Consider the following 25,758-nt stretch of genomic DNA (forward strand, 5'->3'; position numbering starts at 1 on the left):
CATAACATAACCCAGCGAGATCTTGATTGTTAGTCTGAGGTTTCATTTTGCCCTGGTCACAAGATCCTTGAAGAGGAAAGCATGATGCATTTTGAGTGGTAACAGGCCAATAATGGCTGCTAATGGCCATCTGCCCAGCAGTCCAGCGTTGTCAAGTTTTTTTCAACCCTGTGTAATTTAGAACATTCTACACTTACTAGGTAGAATGGTCTTTTTTTTAAGTTCAAGTTTATTGAAACCAACATAGCAAAAAGTATGAGAGAACAATGCAGGAAAACAGAATGAGGTGATAATAAGCCAGAAAACGGTAAAATAAAAGGCTCATACAAATGGAATCAATAAACACTTAGAGCTAAATCTTAAGGGGAAAAGGGGGGGAGAAATAATACAAGGGTACATACTAGGTAGAATGTTCTAATCACTGTACAGTGCTTTGTCTTTGGGCTGTACCATTTGTTAAAGATTCTTTCCACTGAAAACAATGGAGTGGCACACAGGCAATAATGGTGGCTATGGAATTTGTGCTCAAACGCACTGTTAGGGCCTCATTGATGAGGTTTTACCATAGGGCTGCACCGCAGGCCTCCTGTTGCGCTGCCGTATGGTAAAAGAAAAGGGCAGGAATGTTCCATATCTATGAGATACGGCGCAACCCTGTCCTTTTCCCCTGCGTCCGCACACAATGGACTGTCGTGCGCCAATGCAGGCACCTTTACACCATGGTGCAAGGGTGACTATGGTTAGGGGATGATTGTCTTTGTGCAGGAAGGGGAACGTTCCTCCATAAAAATCACAAGAGGCTTTTTCCTTTTTGTTTGTGTACTGAGAATGCAGCACACATAGAAAAAGGAAACAAACGAGGAGAAATAAAGATATTTCTCCTCAATGGGCCTCCCTTACGCCTCCTCTCTGGAGGCGTATGTTCTGGCACTGCCTCATATTTACGGTTCCTAGTAAATCTGGGGAGGGTGTCAAAATGACATGGATGTTGCTGGGAACGCCCCCAGCAACACCCATTGCACGCCCCTTTAAAGCAGAAAACTGCGTTAAAGGGGACAATATTTACAAGGCAGCATTAGGCCAAAAAAGTTGCTTAGTACTGCCTCGTAAATATCGAGCAGGCTCCTGCGCCACGGAACGTCACAAAAATGATTGAGGCCCTTTGTATTTTGGACTTTACCCTTAATGGGTGGGATGCTCTAATAGCATTTTCAGTCCTTCTACCTTAGGATAGGCCTGGCATTCTCCCTGCTTATGAGCTCTCATCTGCAGCTGTAACTTTGAATTTGGAGTGGGTGCATTTAACAACCAGCACAGCACTCAGGGGCTGATAATAGAAGGGAATAAAAACTGCTTCACTCAACCTCGTAACTACACTGAACCATACATCTGGAGTCCATATATTTTTGGCTGGGAATAAAGAGAACTTAGGCTGGGCTTGGCATGTAGGGGTGGGTATACCTGGTATAATTCTCTCCATCGTAATTACTGCAAAATTACTTGTAACTATATGTAAATACAAGAGAAACGTAATCAAGCATTTAATGATATTTTCTTGGTGCAAAACGCACCCTAGTGCCAAAAATGATACAGATGCTGCATTGTTTGCTAAAACAGCACTAAATGCTGGAGGACATGAACAGCAGTAGCAAGCAGCCTCCCGCTCGCTCTTATTTCATTATTCCTTCGATCCTGCGGTAGGGGTTTTGCAAAAAATGAATCTTATTTACTCAAGATGACGTAATTGCGTAATTTTGGTAACATTGCATCTCTGTAGTAATGCGGAAATAGTGAAAATCTCGCCCTGGCCTACTTGGCAGCCCACTGAATAGACACATTCAGTCAGCTTTTGGGAATGACTGAATACATGTAATTCAATATTTGTACACTTATCTTATACAGATCCTTTATGGATAACCTAAAATCCATACTTGGTGTAATTGTTCAGTGGTTTGAGGATCTCATTCCTAAAAATAAATACTGGTATTCTTTTTTCCAGTGGCTGTGTAGGTGCCGATTCCGTCCTACATTGAAGGCTGGGCCCGAAAACTCTTCCATTGATAAATGTTATAGGAAAACTAATGGTATGTAAGGTCTGCAGCCTAAAACTATTACAACTGAATATACTTGAATACTACTTGGTAGACTGCAGCTGGTGTTTATCTTACTCATTAGAATGCTGAATGGTAGGGGTTGACACAGTTTTCTTTCTCCACAAATGTCACACAAATTCCTTTTTAAAATGTGATTGCTTCACAATCCACTTGGAATATGCAATTTTCAAAAACGTTGAGAAAAAAATTCCAGTGAAAAATAACAATTTTGTTAAAACTCTACATTTTATTTATATTATTCAATCCACAAAAATATCTTTGAGAAAATTATTCCATTAAACTTTTTTCTACTTATTTTTGCCTGCAGAATACTTCTGCAAAGATTACAATACTTTGCCAGTTTTGTGAAGTGCAAAGTTTTCAAACTCATTATTTTGTGGCAAAAATTTTAATTTCCCTCACCCATAGCCATGAATTTCTATTTTTACTTTATTTGGACTATATTAACTGTTTCAACAGAGCCTTTGTCAAGGTGAACCACAAAAAGGTAAACCTGTGCCTAACTCTCTGGTAGCTTGCCTCAAAAGCAGTTAGGCTTAACTTACAGGCAATGTGTAAAGTATTTCTTCAGGGCTCAAACAGAAATAAAGTGAAAACTCAACACACCAATTTACAAAAATAGAGTAAAATGCATTGTTAGACTTGGCATCGTTTGGCGTGTTTCCCCAGTCTTTTTGCTTTCTTGACTCTGTTTTTTCTGGTTTAGTGTCTCTGCGCAACTTCTCACTTCTGTTCAGTGTTAAAATGCAAGGGCTCCTGTTGTAAATTGTGTTATGGATTGGGGTTTCCATGATTGGCGTATTTGATTTACTATTAAGTCCCTGGTGCAGTGCATTGAGAGTGCCAGGGCCTGTAAATAAAATGCTACTCGTGAACCGGCAGCACTGATTGTGCCACCCACAGTAGTAGCCCGGAAAAGGTAGCTCAGACCTGCCACTGCAGGGTCTGAGAGCTGTTTGTAACTGCCATGTCGATCTGGCAAGTGCACCCACTTGCCAGGCCCTGATCTTCCCTTTTCTTACACATAAGTCACCCCTAAGGTAGGACCATGGTAACGCTGTGGGTAGGGTGCTGTGAATCTTAAAGGTAGGACATGTTCTGCTGAGTGTGGCATGTCCTGGTAGTGAATTACAGTGCATTTCGTTTTTCACCATGGAAAGGCTATCTGTACCATAGGGTAGAATGGTAGTCTTACTTATAACATCTTATAAGCAGCACATGCTCTTACCCCACATGCCACTACAACGTAATTTTTTACCCCGACTTGCTGTCGGGGGTGTGCCGAAGTTTGGAATTGTATAATTTACTATTCCAACTCTAGTCTGTGCAACAGTAGGGAAGTTGTTGGAGTTAAATCCAACACCTTATAACCCCTACAGCAAGCCATTTTTGTTGTAATGGCATGTGGGGTAAAATAATACATTGTAATGCATGCGTTGTAATGGTTGTTTCCCCTTATATGCACAACTTTCCATTGGGACAAAATAGAGAAAAGGAGTTTAGTATGCCTGGACTCAGAATGTAAAAATGCATCTTTTAGTATATTTTTTATGTTCTATTTTTGAAAATACCAGTTTTAGAAAGCAGGTATTTGCTTGCTTAGCCATTCTGTGTGCCTCTGCTGGGTTTGTGGATTGACTGTGTGGCCTTAGAGCGGCTTTAGAGCTGGGGATGTGCATTCTCCTCTGACAGCCACTGGAGGGGTCGAGGTGTGTCCAGCCTTTCCTGGATGAGTCAGGGCTGGATTGAATAGACCTGGGCTGCATTCAGAGTAGTCGGAGGAGATTTCCTTGCACCTGAATGGGCCTGGTCCGCTGTGGACAATGCTGTCTCCACCGCCTGCTGGGAAGCTGGGCCAGAGAGGACCAAACTGTTTGGACCAAGCACTGACACTCTCTGCCTAAGATAATAAATTAATTTTGAGTATAAATATTGGGGCCCAGGCTCCAGAATTTTAGAACTCACTGGAGTCAAGGAACCTGCCATGAAGAAGAGCTGGAAGAGTTGCCAGGAGGAGTCCTGCCCCTTTGCTGTGTTGTTGCTTTGTTGGGTTGGCTTGCTTTTGCTGCTTCTTCCTTGGGCAGTGAAAGGACTAGACTGAACATTCCTTACTTGTGCTGAGTATCTCCAAGGGCTAGACATAGAGCTTGCCTCCTGTTCTGAAGTCTCAGGGACTGCAACGTCTTCACCAACCTCAGCATGCCACTTCTTGAACTGCTGTTTCAGTTGCCACAGAGAAGGGAAACACAACCGACTCAGTCGCTGACTCTGTGTTTTGACGGCACCACAGAAGGCTCCGTTTGCATCTCGCATAGCAGCCAATCTCACCAATGACGCCGACCAACCCATCCGCCACCGAGACACTGCTTGCACTGTGACCTGTGGGCACCGCACTCCGCACCGCATTGCTTCACTTCACCATCCTGATCTCCCCTACACTGTAGCTGCTACTGACTTTAAAAAAGACTTAGGTGTCCCCTCAAGAAAGAAACCACACAGGTTGAGTATTTTACCCACGAACTAGCATGCCGTTATTTCGGCGGGAAAGGTAAAGTTACAAGGTTCAAGATAATAATCTCTAAAAGCAACATACAACTGGGGAGGCAGAGTCTATGAGTCAACAATATAATATTTCGGCAGTGACCAAGTTTTCAGTGAATAGCGTATATGGGATAGTATTTCTTAAAAACATTTTTAAACATAAATATTTTGAATTCAAACATAAACATTTAATTTTTACGAAAATGAATTACCCAAACAACACAGTTTGTAGTGAATCTAAGAAATATTTAAAAAGATATTTTCCACACCAAGAATTTCTTACCCTCGGTTGAGGAATGAGGAAACCCTCAGCGTTCGTGACGGCTCATACCAGACTGAAAGGACGTGTGGACTGACTGCCAGAGACCAGGAGCAGGGAGGCCGAATTTGTTAACTAAGGTAATGGAAAATGATAATTTTGATGTTAGGAAGCGCAGGGGGAAATTTAAACAGCCCTCCACAAAATTAGTTTCAAACATCCATTTAATTTCCCATTATTTTTTGGAAAAGGCAATTATAATTCAAATATAATATAAAGAGACTATAGAAGCACTCCTTTCCCTTGTTAAATAAACAACAACAGAGGGTAAGAAATTCTTGGTGTGGAAAATATCTTTTTAAATATTTCTTAGATTCACTACAAACTGTGTTGTTTGGGTAATTCATTTAACTTGTGTGGGGTCCTCCTTTTATTTCTCAGCTGCTACTGACTTTGACACCCATGTCCGCAATGCGGCTAGGGACACAGCTCGTTATTTTCACGACACACTGCCTAGTCCCACACAGCAGTATGGGCATACAGATGCCAGCAACTGCCAACCGGGTCTGTCGCTTGCACCGCAACCTGCCTGCATCGCATTGAGCACCACCTCGCCCTGCACCGTAAACCTTGGTCTCACCAACACCATATGGATTATGGTCATTGAGCCGCTGCCTGCACCGCATTTTGAGGGCACCGCACCCTGCACAGCTTCCATTTTGCAATGCAACCAAGACGGTTGCCACGAACGGTTCACACTAACATGCCAGCCGCAACAAGGAAAGGTACTGTGCACGAGTCTTTCCCCGCTTTCGCTGGCCTGTACCAGTGCAGTCGAAGGGAACTGTTAGATTCTGTTGCTTTCAGCATCACAGTAGTCCCGCTTGTTTTGGATAAATAAATATATTGGATATTGTTCTAAACAGGTGTGGTGTCCTTTTGTAGTGTCTTCACTGTATTACTGTTGGTTATGTGCAAATGCTTTACACGCTGCCTCTGAGATAAGCGTGACTGCTACGAAGGGGGTGAGCAGGGGTTAGCTTAGGAGTGTAACTCCCTTATCGTTTCTAGGTAGAAGGGTCCCTACTTTAGATAAAGGTACCTGCCTCTGCCAACTAGAGACCCCCATTTCTAACATGCATTAAATAAATTGACACCTAAACAACAAAAGTCCAATTAGTAGAACTAGAGATATACATTTTTATATGTTTAGGAATAAACTGTGGTTATCTGGTCATGTCGGACTGGGAAAAAAAGTCACAAGTTCAAGTCAACGGTGAAAGAGGGCTGAGTACACAGACCAGGTTAGGCCCTGTGAGAACTGTACCTTATTTCCTTGGTGCGGGATGTTGCACCGCACAGCGGTGGTACGAAGGATTGATGCTAGGATTTGCATCAAGGTGCATCGCACTGTGCCGGATCCAATGAGGAGCTGGGAGGTTTGCGAGTCCCACATCGAGCCGTGTCGCACTGCATCAGTTCTGATGAGCTGCGAGGGCTGCAATGCGTGGTTCATGTTAAGTTGAGTCGTGCTGTGTCAGTTTCAAACTGTGAGGGTTGCATTGGGTTGTGTTGTGCTGCATTGTTTCCGATGAGGACTAAAACTGAGCTAGGAGAACATCTTTACTCCTACAGCCAAGGGTCCAGTACTGGGGGCACCAGATGGGGGTGTTAGCACTCACACCAGGTAGAGTCCAGGTTCAGGTTTCAAGGGTGTTGGAGCTTGTTGTGTCCCTGTAGCTCTGAACAGGAGGCCAGCCAACTAGCACTCAGGCCACTCTGGTGGTCCTGGTTTCTAGGTATGGGTCCAGTCCTTCTTCCTTACATAGCAGTCAGGGCAGCAGAGCAGTAGAATAGCAGAGCAGCCCTTCTTGCAGAGGATCAGCAGGGCAGCAGAGCTGTCCTTCTTCTGAGGCTTCCACAGGTTTAGAAGTGATACGAAGTGTTGGGCTTCAAGGTCCCTTATTTGTACCTGGTGCCCACTTTGAGATTTCTAGAATTTTCTACCTCCTTGCCCTGGTCCCAGTCTGCCTGGAAGTGCAATAGGTTAGTGTGAAGTTGTTTGTGAGTGTGCTTGAGCAGTGGTTTTAAAATGTTGGTAGGTGACAGCTCCCCCACTCTTGCCAGAAATGGCCCATCTTGCCAAAAACCAGACCCTCTATTGTGATGCTGTCTGAGAGGAATACACAAAGGTCTCCTGCCAACTACACCTAATATGTGATTCAGGACGCAGGCAACAAAATGTAAGGACAGGAAAATTGCAACTTTCTAAAAGTGACATCTTCAGAACTGTGATTTAAACTACAACGTAACCATTAAAGAGGATTATAAATAGCAATTCCTAAGACACCAGACACAGCTTTCCCACCTGCTTTCTATCAAAAGTTATCACTAGCAATAAGGTACACCAATCTTATCCTAGAGGAGAGGTAGGCTAGGCAGTAGTGAAAAATTAATGTAAGATTATTTCACTACCAGGACATGTAAAACTTAAAAGTACATATTCAATTTTTTAAGTACCATGCATCCTCCCCATAGGCTGTTAAGGGCCTACCCTGTGGGGGACTTATATGCATTAAAAAGGCAAAGCATAGGCCCAGGAAAAGGTTTATTTTGCAGGGTCAAAGTGAGGTTTAAATATGCACACAAAGGCTGTAATGCTGGGGCCTGGGACTTCTTTGAAAACCTACTTAATGGGGTGGAACAATGAGTGCTGCAGGCCACTAGTAGCATATAATTTACAGGCCCTGCGTACAAGTAGGACCAGGGTCGGACTAGCTACTGGGCTTTCCTTAATAAACAATACAAAACAAATGTTTTAAAAAGTAAGCTTTAAAGCTATTATTTGCTTTGTATTGTTTATTTAGAAGCACCAGCAGCTCCCCAGCATCAAAATCAGCCCTTCCGTAGTGAACCTGGGCCCCACCCTGCCACCCCCGCAAAAAACGCCCGGTAGCCAGTCCAGCCCTGAGTAGGACCACGTTATTAGGCACTTAAAAGTAAATTAAATGTGCCAATTGACTGCAAGACATATTTGCCATGGTTAAGGGAGAGAGCACTAGCACTTTTGCACTGGTTAGCAGTGGTAAAGTGCGCCGAGTTGCAAAAGCGAACAAAAACAGGATCATAAAACAGGAAGGTGACCATGCAGAGAGGGCCAGGTTCAACACCCTTCTTGGCAGGTCACTTGTGTCTTGGTCCCTAGAACTTCGAGAGGTTGTTCTACAGGACTCATTTGTTAGGATTTCAGTGAAGATTATTGTGCATGACAGAATGCATTTGTACACAATATACACCGCTTGTAAATATTTTTGGTTTCTAAAGTGAACGTCCTATTTCACTCAAAACATTAAGGTAATGAGTATATATCAGTTATCATGCACATATCACATGACAGCTTTACAATTTTAATGTACAATATTTTTGCCTATCTTTCTATAACTTACTGAGTGTGGTTTTGGCAGAGGTTGTGCTGGTAGTGGTACTGGTAGAAGTAGTGGTGAAAGTTCCTGTGTTTGTAGTAGTAGGGTTAGCAGCAGTAGTAGTTAATGTCTTGATGTCGGGAGTATGAGTTCTGGTAGGAGTAGTAGCTGTGATGGTGGTTAAATTGGCAACTGTGGCAGCGGTATTCAGGCTGGTGGTGTCTTGACTTTGAGCTGGAGTAAGGATACCTTTATAGCACAAAACAGAAATACATTAAGAGATGAATGAGTGATGCTCTGCCACAATCCCATGACATTCAATCCTTGTTACTCATTTATTCAATTAGAGTGTGTCTGAACAGTTGTGGTCATTCCTGACACATCAGAAACAAAACATTAAGAAGCAGATGACATCAAAAGTACATCTTGCATATTCCATGTGCATATTTCTTTTAACGTTACTTCATTCAAGAGACAGGAGGTATTATGGGGCATATTATCAAGGGCGAGTTAATATTATCGCGCTTTAGCTGCAGGAAACTGCCGCTAAAGCGGCTATAACAGGCTTGATAATATGGCCTTGAGAATTCCCATAGAAGCCCATGTTCTGGTGTGAACATGGGCTTCTATGGGAATTTTCAAGGGCATATTATCAAGCTCATTATCGCCGCTTTAGCAGCAGTTTCCTGCTGCTAAAGCGACAATAATTTTAACGCCGTTTCTTGAAAATATGCCCCTATGTTTGAGTGAGCACACATGTTAATCCTTTGTTCATAAATATCTCATGATTCAGTGCACTGTGCCAACGCAGCCGGAATCTTTGGGGTTTCTGTTTCACTCCTTTAACTCATGCATTAACTTATAAAATGTAGTGAATGCATGTACTACAGACAGCAGAGCTCTGAGACTCACAGAGGGGATTAGTGTCCTGTGTTTCCAAGGTCATCTGTCTACAGCACATGCACTGACTCAGAGATTTTCAGGAGTTAATAATGCATGTTCTGTAGACTGGAAATAGACACGCACAGGCCCCCACTGTGTTAGTGCAGCATACAAAACAGGATCATATCTTGCAATATCTCCATGCATTAATTCCTGTTTTCATGCATTATTCAGACAGCAAAGGTCAGTAACAGTGAGCAAGATTGCCTTCCTCGGTTTATGACTAGTGCTGTCGAAAAATCATGCATTAACTCCCAGAATAAAATTTGAATAAAAATACTTTTATTAGATCTGTTAAAATCATAAAAAGAGTGGAGCATACCACCATGATGAAAACTTCATAATTCAGATACAGAATAAAAATTGCAATAAAACATTTTTAGTTATCATAACCATCATGTGATATGGAACCAAAGAACAGCGGATTATTATAACAGCAATGTAAGCATTAGATACAAGAGAACAGGGGTTTCAGTAAAAATGAAGTAGTGACGCTCAGCTTATTAACGTTGGTGTGTTGTACAGGAAACAATTTAGAATGGTGCTGTCCGGGAATGAGAGACCCTAATAACCCCTTATTCTGTGAAGGAGAATCCTACCACATATACATAAAACAACAGTTCTGTGCACACATACAGTATTTATTGGGTTATAGCACAAAACAGCCAGCCGGCACGTGTTTCGTCAGAGAAACAGTGGTCTCCGACTCTTCAGGGCTTGTTGGCTGATTCCAAGGTCAGTGCAGTCCCTGAACCGGTGACAATTCCAACCCATTAGGGTACAAGCAATAATCAGAATAATGAGTGCTGTTGAGAATGGATACAAATCGCTGCGAGGTTAGGCCACAGATGGCGTGCACGTGATGGCAGTGAAAATTCCAGACCGGCATCAACGTTACTACTTCAAAAGTTGAGACTACGAACTATACAGGTGATCTAATAGAAATACACCTAAGGAAATTTACGCCAGTATGGTCACTCATTGGGAAACAATCCTCCCAACTGTAAAAAGGTTGTGCTAATAAGCGCTTGAATCCACGCCACTCTCGGTAAGACAACTCACTCCCGGATCGAGTTGGAGCTGCCAGGACGTCAGCACTTCGCCCGACCAGAGTAGCGGATTCAAGCGCTTATTAGCACAACCTTTTAACAATTGGGAGGATTGTGTTTTAGATGTTGGTGAAACGCAGCAGGACCTAGGAGGAATGATCCTGCTGGATGCAGATAAAGCAACCAATAGAGTTTGTGGGGCTGTCAAAATGTAAAAAAAACCCTACTTCTTCACATTGTTGTGTTGACCTATGAGTCATCCATTTTCTCTGTCCTCTTTGTCAACCCCTGCTCTGTCCTTGGCACTCCTCATGCACAATTGTGTGTAAAGAAACCAGATTGGGGTATGCGAAATATGTGTACACGCAGAAGCAGCACAGAAGAACAGCTGGCGTCTGCTCGGAGTTTCCGGTCAATGGTTAAACCATGAATAGAGTGTACGTAAATAGCCTATCATGTTATGCAGCTCTAAGACTCAGAGTTGCTTAAACACCAAGGCCTCATTGTGTGTGTCTTTTTCAAGCTCTATTTACACCATTCAGCATCCAGTTTGTTATCTCTTCCTAAAAAAAAAACATGTAATCATTGCTCGGTGTGCTTCCTCCCTGTGTGCTTCTTGGTGCTTGTTGGATGGAGCCCCCACTCATGAGTGTTGATAAATTGCCTAATTCTTACTTCACTCCAGTGTCGATTCTCCTTACTTGTTTGAGCCCGTGTACAAAAGGTGACCCTGCACCAGTGTGTCTGGAAGAAGTTACACTCCTACGAATTGGTGGCCAAACGTGGGGCCTATCAAAGGCCTGCAGTTGGAATGGGAAAGAGATTGTGTCGGTGAGAAGAACTTCACTAAGGAGCGCACCACCTGAGGAGAGACTAGTTCTCGTGACCAAGGTGAATTTTTTTGGCTTCCTGACTCTGATCCTCCCGCGGCTGTTGACCTTGACTGGGGCTTCCGGACGGCTATTTGGAATTGATCATTTGGTCACGGAGGATCGACAGGTGTGAGTTGAAGACAACGGGTAGGTAGGATTTATTGAACTGGTTTTTGTTTGTTTGGTATTTGTTTGATTAACATTTGCAAATGTTAAGAATATACAGGTAATGTGAGAAAATGTTCTCTGTCTGTAAGCTATTGTTTATGCCTTATACAATATGTCTGTTTTTAGAAAACTATGGAAGTTTTGTTGTTGCTGCTGCGATAAGCAGCGCATTTTAGAAGAAAGTCAGCCCGCACCCCCAGAAGGTACGCCAAATTTTGAAATGTATGTTAACCCCTTCAATGCTGCCGTCGGCCATTGGCCGACGGCAGCACTACGTGCCCAGTGGTGCCGTCGGCCAAAGGCCGACGTGGCCTCGCCCGTTTTGCGGAAGTGCCGCACTTCCGCAAAATCGCAGGCGCATGAAACGAGTTAAACATATTTTTATCCCATCATGTATAGTGCATTGTGGTACAAATATACAAAAGTGGATCCCCAATTTCAGTGGCAATTAGAGGGGACGATGGACCCTCATAAACTTGAGTACTTAGAAAAAAAATTCTTTGCTAGAAAAGTTAGACCAACTATGTTTGACAGTTTGCATATGTGGAGGAAGGTAGTGAAGGAGCGGCAGTTCAAGTCAGAGAAAGTCAGAAGGAAACAGGAAAGGAAGTCTGTTTATGAAATGTTTAAGGAATTAAAGGATAAAGAAGTTCAGGAAAATGTTTAAGGAATTAAAGGATAAAGAAGTTCAGGAAAATACAGAATGTTTAGATCAAGAACATAGATTGACAAGATCTAAAGAATATGTTGTTAGGCCAACGGCGACGGCCCAGGTCCACCATGATGATGTTGACTCAGAAACCAACGGATTATTGTTTGAACGACCCCCACCCCCATACACACCTTTGCCATCCCCTCCCCCTGGACCACCAAATACTGTACTACCTCTGCCACAGCCCCCACCTTCTCCACCGATGATTGTCCAACCCCCTACTTTTCAACCTGTGCAGATTGGTCCCTTATCCCCCAATCCCAAGTTGAAGTGCCTGGACCGGCAGCTGGTCCCGTACCTATCCCAGCTCCCCGAATTCTCTGCTCTGCCATACCACAACCATACCAAGATTTAATACAACCGATAGTATTTTGTTGTTTAAATGATCCAGAAATGGAGGCAGGGGAAATGATAGATCAGATACAAGATTTCTCTGATGGTGAGCTCCTTTGTCCTATAAACAAACTTTCTTACCAGTTTTTAGCTCAGTGGGAGATGAATACAGGGGAAAATGGTACAGACGAGAGTCATTAATCGACAGTGCCAGGTAGGGACCTTCCCTGTGGGCATGGTTAATGCCACCATAGCAATGATAATGCAGCACCACAACAAACTTTTTGTTTCTCCCCAGATAAGACCTATGTGTGAGAAGTTGGCCTGGTATAGTGGGTACCTTGTACCAGTCCAAACAACCCTTATTGATGATTAGATTAAAGACAACCTTTATTGAAAGCTATCCTAGTCGAAGCTATGGAGAGCTGCCTTCAGGCTAAGTCTCGAAGGAATGTAAAGCAGCTTGTTTTACCAGTCTAAAACCTCCTGATACACCAAATGAAAGGAGATCTACACAAGGTGTATATGTAAAATATATGTATTTATTATTAAACACTCTCTACTAACCTCTTTATGAGATTAGAGAACAAGGAACGCAATATTACAGCGCTAGGATGACAGTAAATAGCACAATACACAGCGGGCACCAGGAGGAGAATATATTAAGAAAGTGGTATAACAACCAGAACTTGACTACACACAGTGCTTAGAGCACATAGAATTGCTGGCACCCCAAGAAACCACCTAAGGTAGTGACACAGGGGACCTATGGGGGACGCGTGCAGTGTGAGAACAGAGCCTCGAGCTTCGTACAATTCTATGGGAAAGTCGTGGTTGAAATTTTAAAGTTTAAGGACACTTAGGAGAGGACTTTGAGCAAACCCTTTCAGACTTAGAAGGTTCTAAGGCCAGCACCCATGTGAACACTGGAGTACTCGTGTTACCTAACCCAGGGAAGCCGAGTGCATAGGTGTCAAACGGTGCTGGGAATCTTCATTGTTTATAATGGCAGGATGCCTCAAAGTGCTGCTGCTGTGTAGAGGAAAAGTGTCCAGTGTGCTCCAAGCCTGGATTGGAGCTGAGAAGAACTTGAAAGCAGAGGAGACAGAGTCTGGATCACTTACCAGTGACCAGGGGCTCAGTAGACAAATGCCCACCGATGTCCGGGGTTTCAGGTGCAAAGAGGTGAAGCTTGACTCTGCAGCCACAGGGACCAGGAGATGTCGACGAAGACCAAAGTTCGCAAGTGAGCTTTACCACAAAGGATGTCGAGTGCTGGGGAGTCAGTGTCTGGCTGGAACACCAATAAGCCATGGCAACTGCAACCCACGCGGTCAGAGAAAAGATGCTTCGAGGAGGACCAGCAAGGTCCTGGGGACTACCCAAGCAATGGAGAGTCAGGGCACATCTGGTGCAACCAGGTAAGCCCACTGAAAGTTAAAGTTGCCTTCACAGGGACCCACAGGCCAACGGACGAGAGATCGCAAAGGGATCTCGAGAGAAATCACAAAAATCAGCCCACGGAACACTTGTCGAGTGAAGGCAGTCGGTAATCTTCAGTGGAAGCTCAGGGTCTAGACTTCAAGTAGCCTGAAGCACAGCTTCAGGGGTCATCGAAAAGCAGAAGCTTCTGCAAGTGGACACCGTGCCCAGGGGTTCGGGTTGCACTGTCCCCGCGAGGTATACAGGTCTCAGGTTTGCTGAGCACACTAGTCGACCTCGGGGACACTTGGTATCCCACCTCCTGTATAGCAAAAGTCTTTGGAGACCTCAGGAGCTTCAGAGTTGTAAAACAGTCAGACGTGTCTTTGGTGCTTGCTTATCTGGGGCGTAACTCCTTTACTCCAAGGGAGATTCTTCAGTCATCCAGCGTCGTGCAGATCATCAAAGAACTTCATTTCTGTAGCAGAGTTTAGTCCAGGTAATATCTAAAGTCCTGTAGCAAGGGGTTCCTACTTTATACCCAAGGAAGGGTTGGGACAAACTCTGGGTTTCCACCCATGGGAGGGTCAGGACAGAGGGGTGGCTTTGTCCAGTTTCACAGCTGAGCAACTGGTTTGAGCTGGACGATGCACAGGGACCTTACATGTGCCCTCAGGGCAGACATCAAAGCACACTTGGCATGCACCCACCCAGCCCCAATACACTGAAGCCTGTCTGGGAGGTCATCACACCTCCCTGTGACAGGAGACCTATTGTCCAGCCTCCCCTGCCAGAGTTTTGTCCAGCAGCAGGAGGGCAGACGCATGTCTGTGGCTGGCGGCATCCATCTTGTGATGCCAGGGTCGAGAAAGCTAATACCGGGTGTACCGGTGTTGTCATATTTCTTCCTCTAGGAGGGTGGAATCATACCTCCCACACCAGTGGCTGATGTGAAGGTATGATTCCAAGGTGTTTGACACCAAACACAACAGTTTTCTGTGCAGCCGTTCTAAAGTTAGCCTTTACCGTGAGGTTATAATGCACTTAAGAGTATATGGTGTGGCTGCATCACAGAACAACCCCAGAGAATAGATTCCGAAGGCTGCAGAGGGGTCCTGTTCATGCATGGGCACCCACACACTTAAAACCCAGCACCCTGCCTTCAGGATTTATAAGGCCTGCCATAGTAGTGACTGATAGGTTTATATGTGCAGTAATAAGGTAGATATAGTGAACCTATATGTAAGTAAGGGGTGCATGCACCACCTTCCATAGGTTGCAGTAGCAGAGCTGTGGTGTCAATTTGAGTGACCTCTCAGGGGTGGCATAATACATGCTGCATCCCCTGGGAGGCGACTGGGGTACCTATGCCCTGGGTATATAGTATACCATATACTATGGACTTATAAGGGTACCCCAGAACCCAATCTGGAGTGTACCTAAAGTACATGCAATCAGTTTATAAGAGAAAGCAGCTAGGCTGGGGTCCTGAATAGTAGGATCCCAACCAGACTAAGTCGAAAACAGTGAAAAATCAGCAAAAAGTGGGGGTATCTATAAGAAGCAGATCCTACTCTCCTACACTATGCGGGAAGCCGCGCCCCAGTATGTCCCCGGAAGGGGGAATGCAGATAATGATGATCCTAACAGCCCCAATGCCAGAGCCCATTTCATGTATAATTGGATATATACACCATGGAAAAGGACGGATGTCCTCACTCTTAAGGCCACTTAACCTGATATTCAAAAGAACCCCAGAGGTTTCTATGACGACATACAGGCTGCCATTGACTCTTGTGTTATGATGCTAGCTGACATTGATATGTTCTTCGACATGATCTTGCCGCCAGATATGTGGCGACTCACTCGGATACAGGATCATGTTGCCGAGTTAGGAGGAGATTGGACTGGATTAATAGTGGCTGAAACTGATAGGAAGCCTGGTGAAAAACCTGTTCAACTCATACTGAACCTCCCAGGCAATATACTCATACTCACTTATATAAGGACGATAATTCCCCCACAAAAGATAGATTAGACGCTCCTTACTAGTTGTAAACAAAGAAATGACGAGTCCGTCACTGATTTCTTTACTCGCTTTGAGGAAGTTTTCCACCCTGGCCACCATTGTGGAGGAAGCAGGGCTGGCGTTATTCTCCTACGCCGATGACACCCAAATTGTCTTCTCTCTGTCAGGCAGAGATGAGACCAGCCCCTCTGCTCTAAAGCTCGGCCTGGTACGCGTGGCCGAGTGGATGCAGAAGAACTGTCTGAAATTAAACGGGGAGAACACAGAGGTGGTGATATTGGGCAAGAATAAAAATCTATGGGGCCCCCAACATTGGCCTAGTGATATGGGACCACTTCCACAACCAGCCACAGTGGTTTGCAACCTTGGTTTCCTCGTTGATGACAAGTTATCTATGAGGCAGCAGGCTACAAAGGTTGCTGCGATCTGTTTTTCCACCTTAAGATGGCTCCAGAAAATTTTATGGATGCTGCCCCTATCCACTCAGAGAACTGTTGTCCAGGCGTTGGTTGTTTCCCGCCTGGACTACGGTAATGTTCTCTATTTGGGAGCTGATGCTGCAACCATTAAGATTCTTCAGGTAGTCCACAATGCGGCTGCCCGCCTACTTCGGAAGGTTCCCAGGAGAACTTCAGCATCTTCTGCTCTGCGTGATTTACACTGGCTTAAAATCTCAAGCCGGATTAAATTTCAAGCCTTATGCTATCTGTTCAAGATTAGGCAGGGCACAGCCCCTAAATACCTACAGAACTTAGTTCAACCATACAGGACTCATCGAACCCTTAGATCTTCTGGGAATGGAGACTTTATTATCCCAAGATTCAAACTTGCCAGAATGGGTGGGCGGTCCTTCGCTCATCTAGGTCCCAAGCTCTGGAACGCTTTACCAGTTGCTCTAAAATTGGAGAATAACTTGCTGCAGTTCCGGAAGGGACGTAAGACCTTGCTTTTTGAGTGATCTGCCCGTTGTCCTGGTCTGCTTGATATTACCGGATACTTCTTTCTTCTTGAGTCTATCCCTAGCGCCGGGAAACCCACTGCCGGTAGCTGTTGCGCGTTACAAGTTAAATAAATAAATAAAATAAATAAATAAATTAGTGGCCAAGACACATCTACACCCACGGGCTCCCATTTATTTGCAGACTGATTTGTTGGAAACTTACTTTCCGAAATATCTGTTCATTTAAAGAGGTCTGAAAGTACATGGGCCTCAGTATCCCCAAAGGCCATATTGGATATTGCTCGGTATTATCAGAATCAGGTGACAGATGAGCATGACAGGAAAGAAGGTAAAATAAAGGATTTAAAGACTAAGGTTATGATGGCTCAGGCTCATGGACCCCAGGGTCGTGGCCATGGTCAAAATTACAAACAAATGCCCCGACCAGGCCCACTGCGTAGACAGACACCACTAGGATCGGATCGGTGTGCCTATTGCAAGGAAATAAGACACTGGTGCTCTGAATGCCCCGTCTTAGCTTCTAGTGGGAGGGGCAGGGGACAAGCAAGTAATGATAGGGGAGCTCAAGCCCCCTCACAGCCACAACAAAATTCAGGCAGAAATAGGTCAGATCATTATTTTGATCAAAGAAATAATCAATGTTCTTTGGATGTCTATGAACTGGACAATGCCATAGGAATGCACTTTGACGAGGACAGCGTAGGACAAGGAGGACCAGTGGAAGATACCTGTAGATCAGTTAGGGCCCCATATAACAGCTACCATACTGGGGCAGGATCAGAAATTCCTAGTAGAAACAGGGGCTACACATAGTGCGATATCTCAATCACTGGTCCATAGGACACAGTTGTCTGGCCGGATAATAACATCGGTGGGGTTCGATGGAATATCAACCCCTAGACCTGTGTCCTGAAAATTGGCTTTACAGGTTAAAATTTTTTTTACCTCTGCACCCTTTTTGCTTCCCCCGCATGGCCTTGATAATTTGCTGGGACTTGATCTTTTGAAATATTTTCACGCTTCCCTACATTGCTCCCCATCTGGAGAACGTGTCATATTTGGAAGGAAAACATCGCCCAAACAATGTAACATTTCCGTTCCTCTATGTGTCTGGGCTACTGCAGACACAGATTTTGGGAGGATGGACATTCCTCCAATACACATACGGGTTCAGGAAGGTGCTTTCTTGCAATGCGTCCCTCAATACAAAATATCACAGGAAGGTGATGATGCGCTAATGCACATCATTGATGACATGATACTTGCAGGGGTCATTGAGGAAGTCTCCTCTAATGTCTGTATTAGTCCTATTCTTCCTGTCCTTTAAAGATAGGATGGAATCCAGGATAAAGTTTACAGATTTGTGATTGATTTGAGAGAAATTGATAAGATAGTAGTTCTTCAATATCCCGTTGTTTCTGATATTACCACCTTGTTGACATTGATCCCGCCCACAGCTATTGTGTTCTCTGTCATCGATCTTAAGAATGCCTTTTTCTCCATCCCTATACATCGAGATAGTATATATCTTTTTGGATTTTCAGTTGGAGACCGTTCATTTAGATTCTGTAGATCCCCCCCCAAGGCTATACAGAAAGTCCTAGCATCTACAGCCAGGCATTCAAATGGCAGTTGGATGAACTTCCCTTACCCACTGGAGTCACACTTGGCCAATATGTAGATGACATCTTGTTCCCGGCCAATACAACTGAACATTGCCAAGAGACCACCCTCTCCTTATTGCACCATCTTGCTGCTAAAGGACATAAAGCCTCTAGGAAGATATTGCAATATTGTCGACCATAGTTCACCTATCTAGGTCACCTCTTGTCACCTCTTGTCGAAGGAGGGACATACTATCACCAAGGATAGGATTCAAACTATCATACACACTCTTATTCCCCATACACAAAAAGAGGTCCGAGCACTTTATGGTATCACCTCTTACTGTAGACAATGGCCCCCACATTTTTCATTCATCATCAAACCCCTTTTGTCTCTTGTTACGAAAGACAACCCCTTTCCTCTAGCATTGTCATCTGAATGTCAAAATGCATATCAACAGCTCTGTGCATCCCTTTTCGATGCTCCTGTGTTGGGTACCCCTGATTACACCAAACCCTTTACACTATATGTGCACGAGAGAGAAGGGTGTGCATTATCAGTCTTTACACAGCCACACAGCAGCAAACATCACGCATGTGCTTTTTTCTCAGCTGTATTGGACCCAGTGTCCAGAGGACTCCTGGGTTGTCTTAGGATAGTGGCTACTATGGCTATCTCCAATACTGCAATCTGAAGGGATAGTACTGAATAGAAAACTTATGGTTATGGTACCACATTCTGTAGATATACTGCTTAACCAAACCAAGACACAGCATCTGACTAGTGCGAGGCTTACTTATGCTTCTGGCACCCCATATTACACTCAACAGATGTTTGACATTGAATACTGCCACATTGTTGCCCTTACCAGCTGAACAATCCCATGATTTGCATGATTGTATCTTTCTGACGGAGGAACAAACCAAGGGAAAAGTAGACCTCAGAGACACAGCATTGTTAGACCCTGAAGGAGAACTATGGGTGGATGGCTCTTGTTTAAAACTAGCTGGCACCACTTCTGCAGCCTATGCCATAACAACACTATAAACAGTAGTAGAAACAGCTTGTATTCCTCAAAGATCAGCCCACGCTGCTAAACTCATCGCACTCTTGAGGGCCTGTGAACTCAGTCAGGGATTGTTAGTAAATATTTATACTGACATCCAGTATGCATTTGGTGGGCACACAACTTTGGCAGGGTTTGGAAAGAATGGGGAATCCTAACTTTGTATGGTGCAAAGATTCAACATGGTGAACTGGTAAATGGCCTCCTCACTGCTCTGACATTGCCAAAGAGTGTGGCCATCATCAAATGTAGCGCCCACAAGAAAGTTACAGATAAGGTGGGACAAGGAACTGCTTTCGCAGATGAGGTAGCACATGATACTGCAAGCACTCAAAATAAGCAGAATGTATGTACTACGGTCCCAAGCTGAAAGATGGGAAACATGTACACAGAGGTTCAGGAGATACAACAGTCAGCTACTGAACAAGAAAAGGCAGAATGGGAAAAGAAAGGTGAGTTAGATGATGAGGGATGTTGGAGGTCCAAAGACATGTCAAAATGGAAATTGCCCCATGCCTATTTACTGCCCTTTTTGACTATGGCTCTTGGGTCTGCCCATGTTAGTGCTAAGAACACCATCTCCCAACTAGAGCAGATTTGGGACAATTCGGACATTCGTAAAACAGCTGAATATTTAGTGAGGCATTGTATGATATGTTTACAACACAATCCTGGGAAGTGAGTATCAACTCCCACAGGTGAATTTCCTCCACCCCAGGCACCTTTTGAAGCACTTGAAAAGGAGTATATCAGTTGGAACGTTGGAATAACTTGAAGTATGCTTTAGTGGTGGTTTGTTCATTTAGCAAGTGGGTAGAGGCCTAACTAACGAAAGATAATACGGCTTTGACAACGGCCAACAGTTTGTTGTCAGACTTCTTCCCTCGATTTGGAACTTGTAGGGTCCTATGGAGTGATAATGGCCCTCACTTCACTGGTCAGATAATAAAGTACCTAATGAAAGGTCTAGGGATAGAACAGAAGTTTCATGCTGCCAATTACCCTCAGGCAGCGGGACTTGTAGAACGATCCAATGCCAAACTGAAGCTTAAACTGCTAAAAAACAGGCAACAACGGGCCTTAAATGGCCAGATGCTTTGCCCCTAGCCCTGTTATCGGTTTGTTCCATCCCACACAGTAAGACTGTTCTCTCCCCTCATGAGGTGCTGTTCGGAAAAATTGTCTCTAATTCATCAGCAGGTACATGAAGCCATACCTGACAATTCAGAAGGTCTAGTCCACTGTCTCCAGCATGACGATTTCGTGTTAACGAAGAATTTCCAACGCTCCAAGAACTTGGAACCCCGCTGGAAGAGCCGCAAACAAGTTCTGCTTGCAACTCGGACCGCTGTCCGTGTCACCAATAGGAAGAACTGGATCCACGTCTCCCATTGCAAGAGGATACCAGCAACTGCCCTCCAACCCAAAGATAGAGATAACTCTAAGGAGATATTGCAAACCTAGAAGAACATTGCTCCTACACACAAAGAAGTTCTGTTCCCTGATCAGACTATGCCTGCGGCAACAAGGTACAATCTACAACCAAGGAATCGAAGGAGCAGATAGAGATACCTGAGGACCTGCTACCAATTAGTGGGACGGTTCGGCTGTGGCACGGTGGGATCATAGAATAAGCTGAACTAGGTTTAGAGAGGGTTGTGATACGTGCTCAGTGATACCTGGGTCTCTCTCCGACCTGTGGTTGTACTAGTACCATTAAGGAGAAAGCATACATCTGTATCCAAGTGGAGAGCGAAGGACAAGACTATGTGCATGATGGCCCTGATCATTCTGTTAGTGATATTGGCAGCAGCATTATGGACAGTGGAGGAGGTAATTCCAGCTCAAAACTTCCTCTCTGATACAACCACTCCCGTCCCCTTGGAACATTATTACTTCACCCTTCCTTATTATGAGAGGAAGCATTGATCGTCATATAAAAATAACACTTTACTACGGAAGTTACAGCATACTCATAATGCTACGAATACTATCAAATGCTGGGTATGTGGAATGTTGCCAGCCCATCAGGGGAAGGGAGGAACATTCTCTTACTGTTTTCCCATAATGGTTCCTGTAGGGCCTGGTTTGAACTTTTATGGGCCTCCGAGGTTTACAATGTTGCCACAGCTGATGTGGGGGGACTTAATACATAATTGAATAAAGTATGTTACCCTGATGATGACGCACCCCACAAGCTTATGGGTCCTTATGGGAAATGGAGGAATACAGCAAAGGAAATTCCACCACAGGGTACGTCTTTGTCAACTTCCAAACAGCCAAGAGGAATGTACCTCCTGTCATCGCTGTTACGAGAGCACAAGCCCCCCTCTGTGTAAGCAGTGTCAGTGGTACCCTGTGGGGAAAAGTGATTGCATTACAGGACTAAACATTACGGGAACAAACAATACCAGTTTTCTAGCATCTCATATCACTTATTTTATTTGTGGAAATAAAGGCTATTTTCACTTGTCAAGTGGATGGCCTGGAATATGCTATGTGTCCTTCCTGCTTCCTCCTGTGTTCGTGGACCCTGCATCCTATCACAAGGATCAACAATTGTTCAATGACTCTTCCCCAGATCGATCTAAAAGAACTATAGAGGATGATGAGGTGGATCAAACACTTCATTATAGCAGTATGTTGACTTCAATTTGGAATTCTTTTTCTTTATTGGTCCAGTAGTAAACAGCAGGAAAGTAAGACGCCTGAATCGAGTGGTAGAGGCAGTGACCAATCAGACAGAGGCAGCCCTTGGAAATATCACAGAGGAGCTCCAAATTTCCAGGAATGTGGCTTTCCAAAACCGGATAGTTTTAGATGTGATACTAGCTGATCGGAGTGGGGCATGTCGCATAATAGGAAGTAGTTGCTGTGTGTATGTTCCTGATAATGCCCCTTTGCTGTATGAGGTTATTTCCAAACTACATAAAATAGCTGCAGAAATGCATCAGGAAAAAAGAACATGGACTTTGTCAGATTGCTTTTGGGGTATGTTTTCTACTTGGAGCTGGAAAATATTGATGGTAGTAGTAATAATAGGAGCCATCTTTCTTACTTGCTGTTCTTGCATTCAGTGTGCTCCTGTGATATGTACAGTTTGCAGGTCCGCCTGTAACAATATCAAGCCCCCCCAGTTAACGTCCATGCATTGAATAAACAAATGATTGTATAACAGGAAATTGATGAACTTATGATGGTTGGTATACAGGATTAATATATGTGCCTTGAAAATGGATTAGCATAGGCTAAAAAGGAGGGAATGTTAAAATGTAAAAAACCCTACTTCTTCTCGTTGTTGTGTTGACCTATGAGTCATCCATTTTCTCTGTCCTCTTTGAGAGCCCCTTCTCTGTCGTTGGCACTCCCCCTGCACAATCGTGCGTAAAGAAACGAGATTGGGGTATAGCAAAATATGTGTACACGCAGAAGCAGCACAGAAAAACAGCTGGCGTCTGCTCAGAGTTTCTTGTCAATGGTTAAACCATGAATATAGTGTACGTAAATAGCCTATCTTGTTATGCATCTCCAAGACCCAGAGTTTCTTAAACACCAAGGCTGTTGGTGTATTTATTACCTCATTGTGTGTGTCTTTCTCAAGCTCTATTTACACCATTGGGCGTCTCCTGTTTGTGATCTCTTCCTATAAAAACCCATGTAATCGTTGCTCGGTGGGCCTCTTGGTGCTCGTTGGACAGAGCCCGCACTATTGAGTGTTAATAAATTGTCTGATTCTTACTTCATTCCAGTGTTGATTCTCCTTACTTGCTTGAACCCGTTGACAAAGGGTGACCCTGCACCAGTGTGTCTGCAGAAGGCACACTTCCAAAGGGCGTCCTGCGGGTCGAACTGGCTAAAATAGAGCTAGAAGAAAAGCTTATTACCTCTATTAAATCACTCTACACCACATTATCAGCCACAATAGTATAGGGACAATATCGAAGAGCCTTATGCTTCAACGAGGCACCCGACAGGGCTGTCTGCAGTCCCCCTATTAGTTGCATTGCATTTGGAACCATTTATCCAGAAGTTGAAGCTTTCGGATATCATCCCCCCGCTGCGACTTAATCGCTTCACTACTAAGGTAATGGCATATGTTGATGATATTGTCATTTTGTCATCTCCTCCGGCTCAAGCACTTATTGGCACTGAGGAGTCGGCTGGTTGTTTTGGGTCAGTGCCAGGATATAAGTTGAACATGGGTAAAACACAGATTGTCACTAGTTTATTACCTGGCTCCTAAAATTCCTGGTACATTAAAGAAACAATATATTTAAGGGTTTTGATCTCCCCCCGAATGAGGAATATTGTTGACCTTCATTACGAGCTATTATGAATCGATGATTGTCTTTCGTAAAGGGGATTAGCTTCATCTGGGGCTGATTGGGAGGTGTAATTTGATTAAAATTGTCATTTTGCCCACAGTTCTTGTATCTGTTTAGGTTGATACTTTTATATTTCCCTAAGCTGTTTTTTAAGAAGGTTGAGGCCACTTGGTAAAAATTAATGTGAGGTTACAAAAAACCTTGCTGGGCAAATTAGTTGTTGCAGCTACTTCGTGAGATAGGTGATACGGCCCTTCCCTCATTATGGCTGTACTTTCCTTCCTCATATGGGTACAGGCTTCTGTCCATCACGGGTATGTCTGACTGGCAGTTGCCTTATGGCTATTCCAGAATATTGGATTGTTAGTTGGACCCAGTCACCTTTGCAGAGAATGATTGATACAGTCTTTATCAAACGTACCAGGTTTAAGATGATTTTTGCCTATCTCAAGATTTCGCTCTCTATTAAAATGCATTGTAATATTTTGACTTTCAATCAGTACACCTGCTTTGGTCCAAACCCTAATATGCTGTTGCAGCTGCATGAGGGTTAAGTACATTTTTGGCAAGGGACTGGTATAAAGTGGCTCAGTCTAATGTTTTCTGTGGGGTATTCCTTTCATCTGGTATTACACCATTTTTGGGGCACACATCGTCACATTTATTTTTGATATTTGCAGCTGGGAGATTTCATTGCCCATCTTGCTGCTAACTAAGTTTCTATGGGTCAGAATCAATTTCTGGATTGTTTTATCACTTGCATATACGCCACTCTATCAGTTCCCTGTACCAGACGTATTAGTTGTAGTTCTAATAACTTTTATGTATTATTAACTAAATGGGCTCAGAATTTAGGCCTGGCTGTCCCTTTGGATGATATTAGATTCAGTGTCCAGCTGGCCCAAAGTATACTCAATGCATCTCGTTTTAAAGCTCATTCATTCAAGATTTTGCATGACATATTATAAACCTCACAGATTGTTTAGATTGGGCTGTAGGGCAACCTCTGATTGTTTTTGGTGTATGGAGCCAGGCGCAGACACTACTCATATTTTTGCATCTTGCCCAATCCTCCTACCATATTGGCCCACACTGTTCAATACATTACATAATCTGTTACAGTCTGAAGCCAATTTTGATCCAAAGCTCAATATGTTGGGCCATTCAAGGTCAATACAGCGTAATGTGGTTGGTATTTATTTTCATGCAATAACAGTTGCAATATTCGGCATTGTTAAAAAAGCGAGTCACCAGATTCAAGGTCTTGTTGGCAGCAAGGCCGGACTGGCCGTAGCGGGCATCGTGCATTTCCCCGGTGGGCGGCCAGGGTGGGGGCTTGTTTTGGGTCCCTGGTGGACCGTTTTGTCACAAGGCCGTTTATGCAGCATAGCTGCAATAGCAAACCCTGTAACAAAATTATCCGAAATCGGCCATGGCAAACAGCTCAAATGCACCTCCAACCCCCAGGGAGCCAACCAAGCACTTTGCCAGAGCCAGTTTTGGTTCCGAGTCCGGCCCTGGTTGGCAGGAATGTTTTCTTGCCTTTGCTTGAAATTTACAATCATCATTCAGAATCCCAATGGGAGCCAGCCATTACAACGAGGGCTTTACACCGCGCTACTGATGGAGCGAGGTTCAGAATAATATTTTGTTCTGACTCGCAAAGTTAAATTTCCAAAATATTATAACCGTATTAATAAGCACGAAATGAAAAGTACTAACCAACCTAGTTTTAGAATGCATCTACACAACATAAGTGACTAACTCATGTGCTCTATGTTGCAACTGCAAGTACGTGAAAAATAATAAACTAACTTTGTCTATTGTCTTTGTCAGTATTAAATGCGGCTGTTTAATTAATGGCATGTGCTTATTTTGTGTGCTTATGCTATGTCTATTCGTCTTTATGTGGCATAAGCTTGAGGAAGGATCCTGTGG

General features: G+C 43.9%; 1 protein-coding gene across 1 annotated transcript in view; it reads right to left on the reverse strand.

Moving 5' to 3' along the window:
- LOC144799011 (mucin-3A-like) overlaps positions 1 to 25,758 on the reverse strand; it is a 265,324-nt gene that overhangs the window by 170,368 nt on the left and 69,198 nt on the right. Inside the window, exon 2 of the mRNA XM_078670161.1 lies at positions 8,361 to 8,585. Coding sequence (XP_078526287.1) covers positions 8,361 to 8,585 — 225 coding nt within the window. The remainder of the gene's footprint in view (positions 1 to 8,360; positions 8,586 to 25,758) is intronic.

The sequence above is a fragment of the Lissotriton helveticus genome, chromosome 12 (genome assembly GCF_964261635.1).
Source record: "Lissotriton helveticus chromosome 12, aLisHel1.1, whole genome shotgun sequence".
NCBI lineage: Eukaryota > Metazoa > Chordata > Amphibia > Caudata > Salamandridae > Lissotriton > Lissotriton helveticus.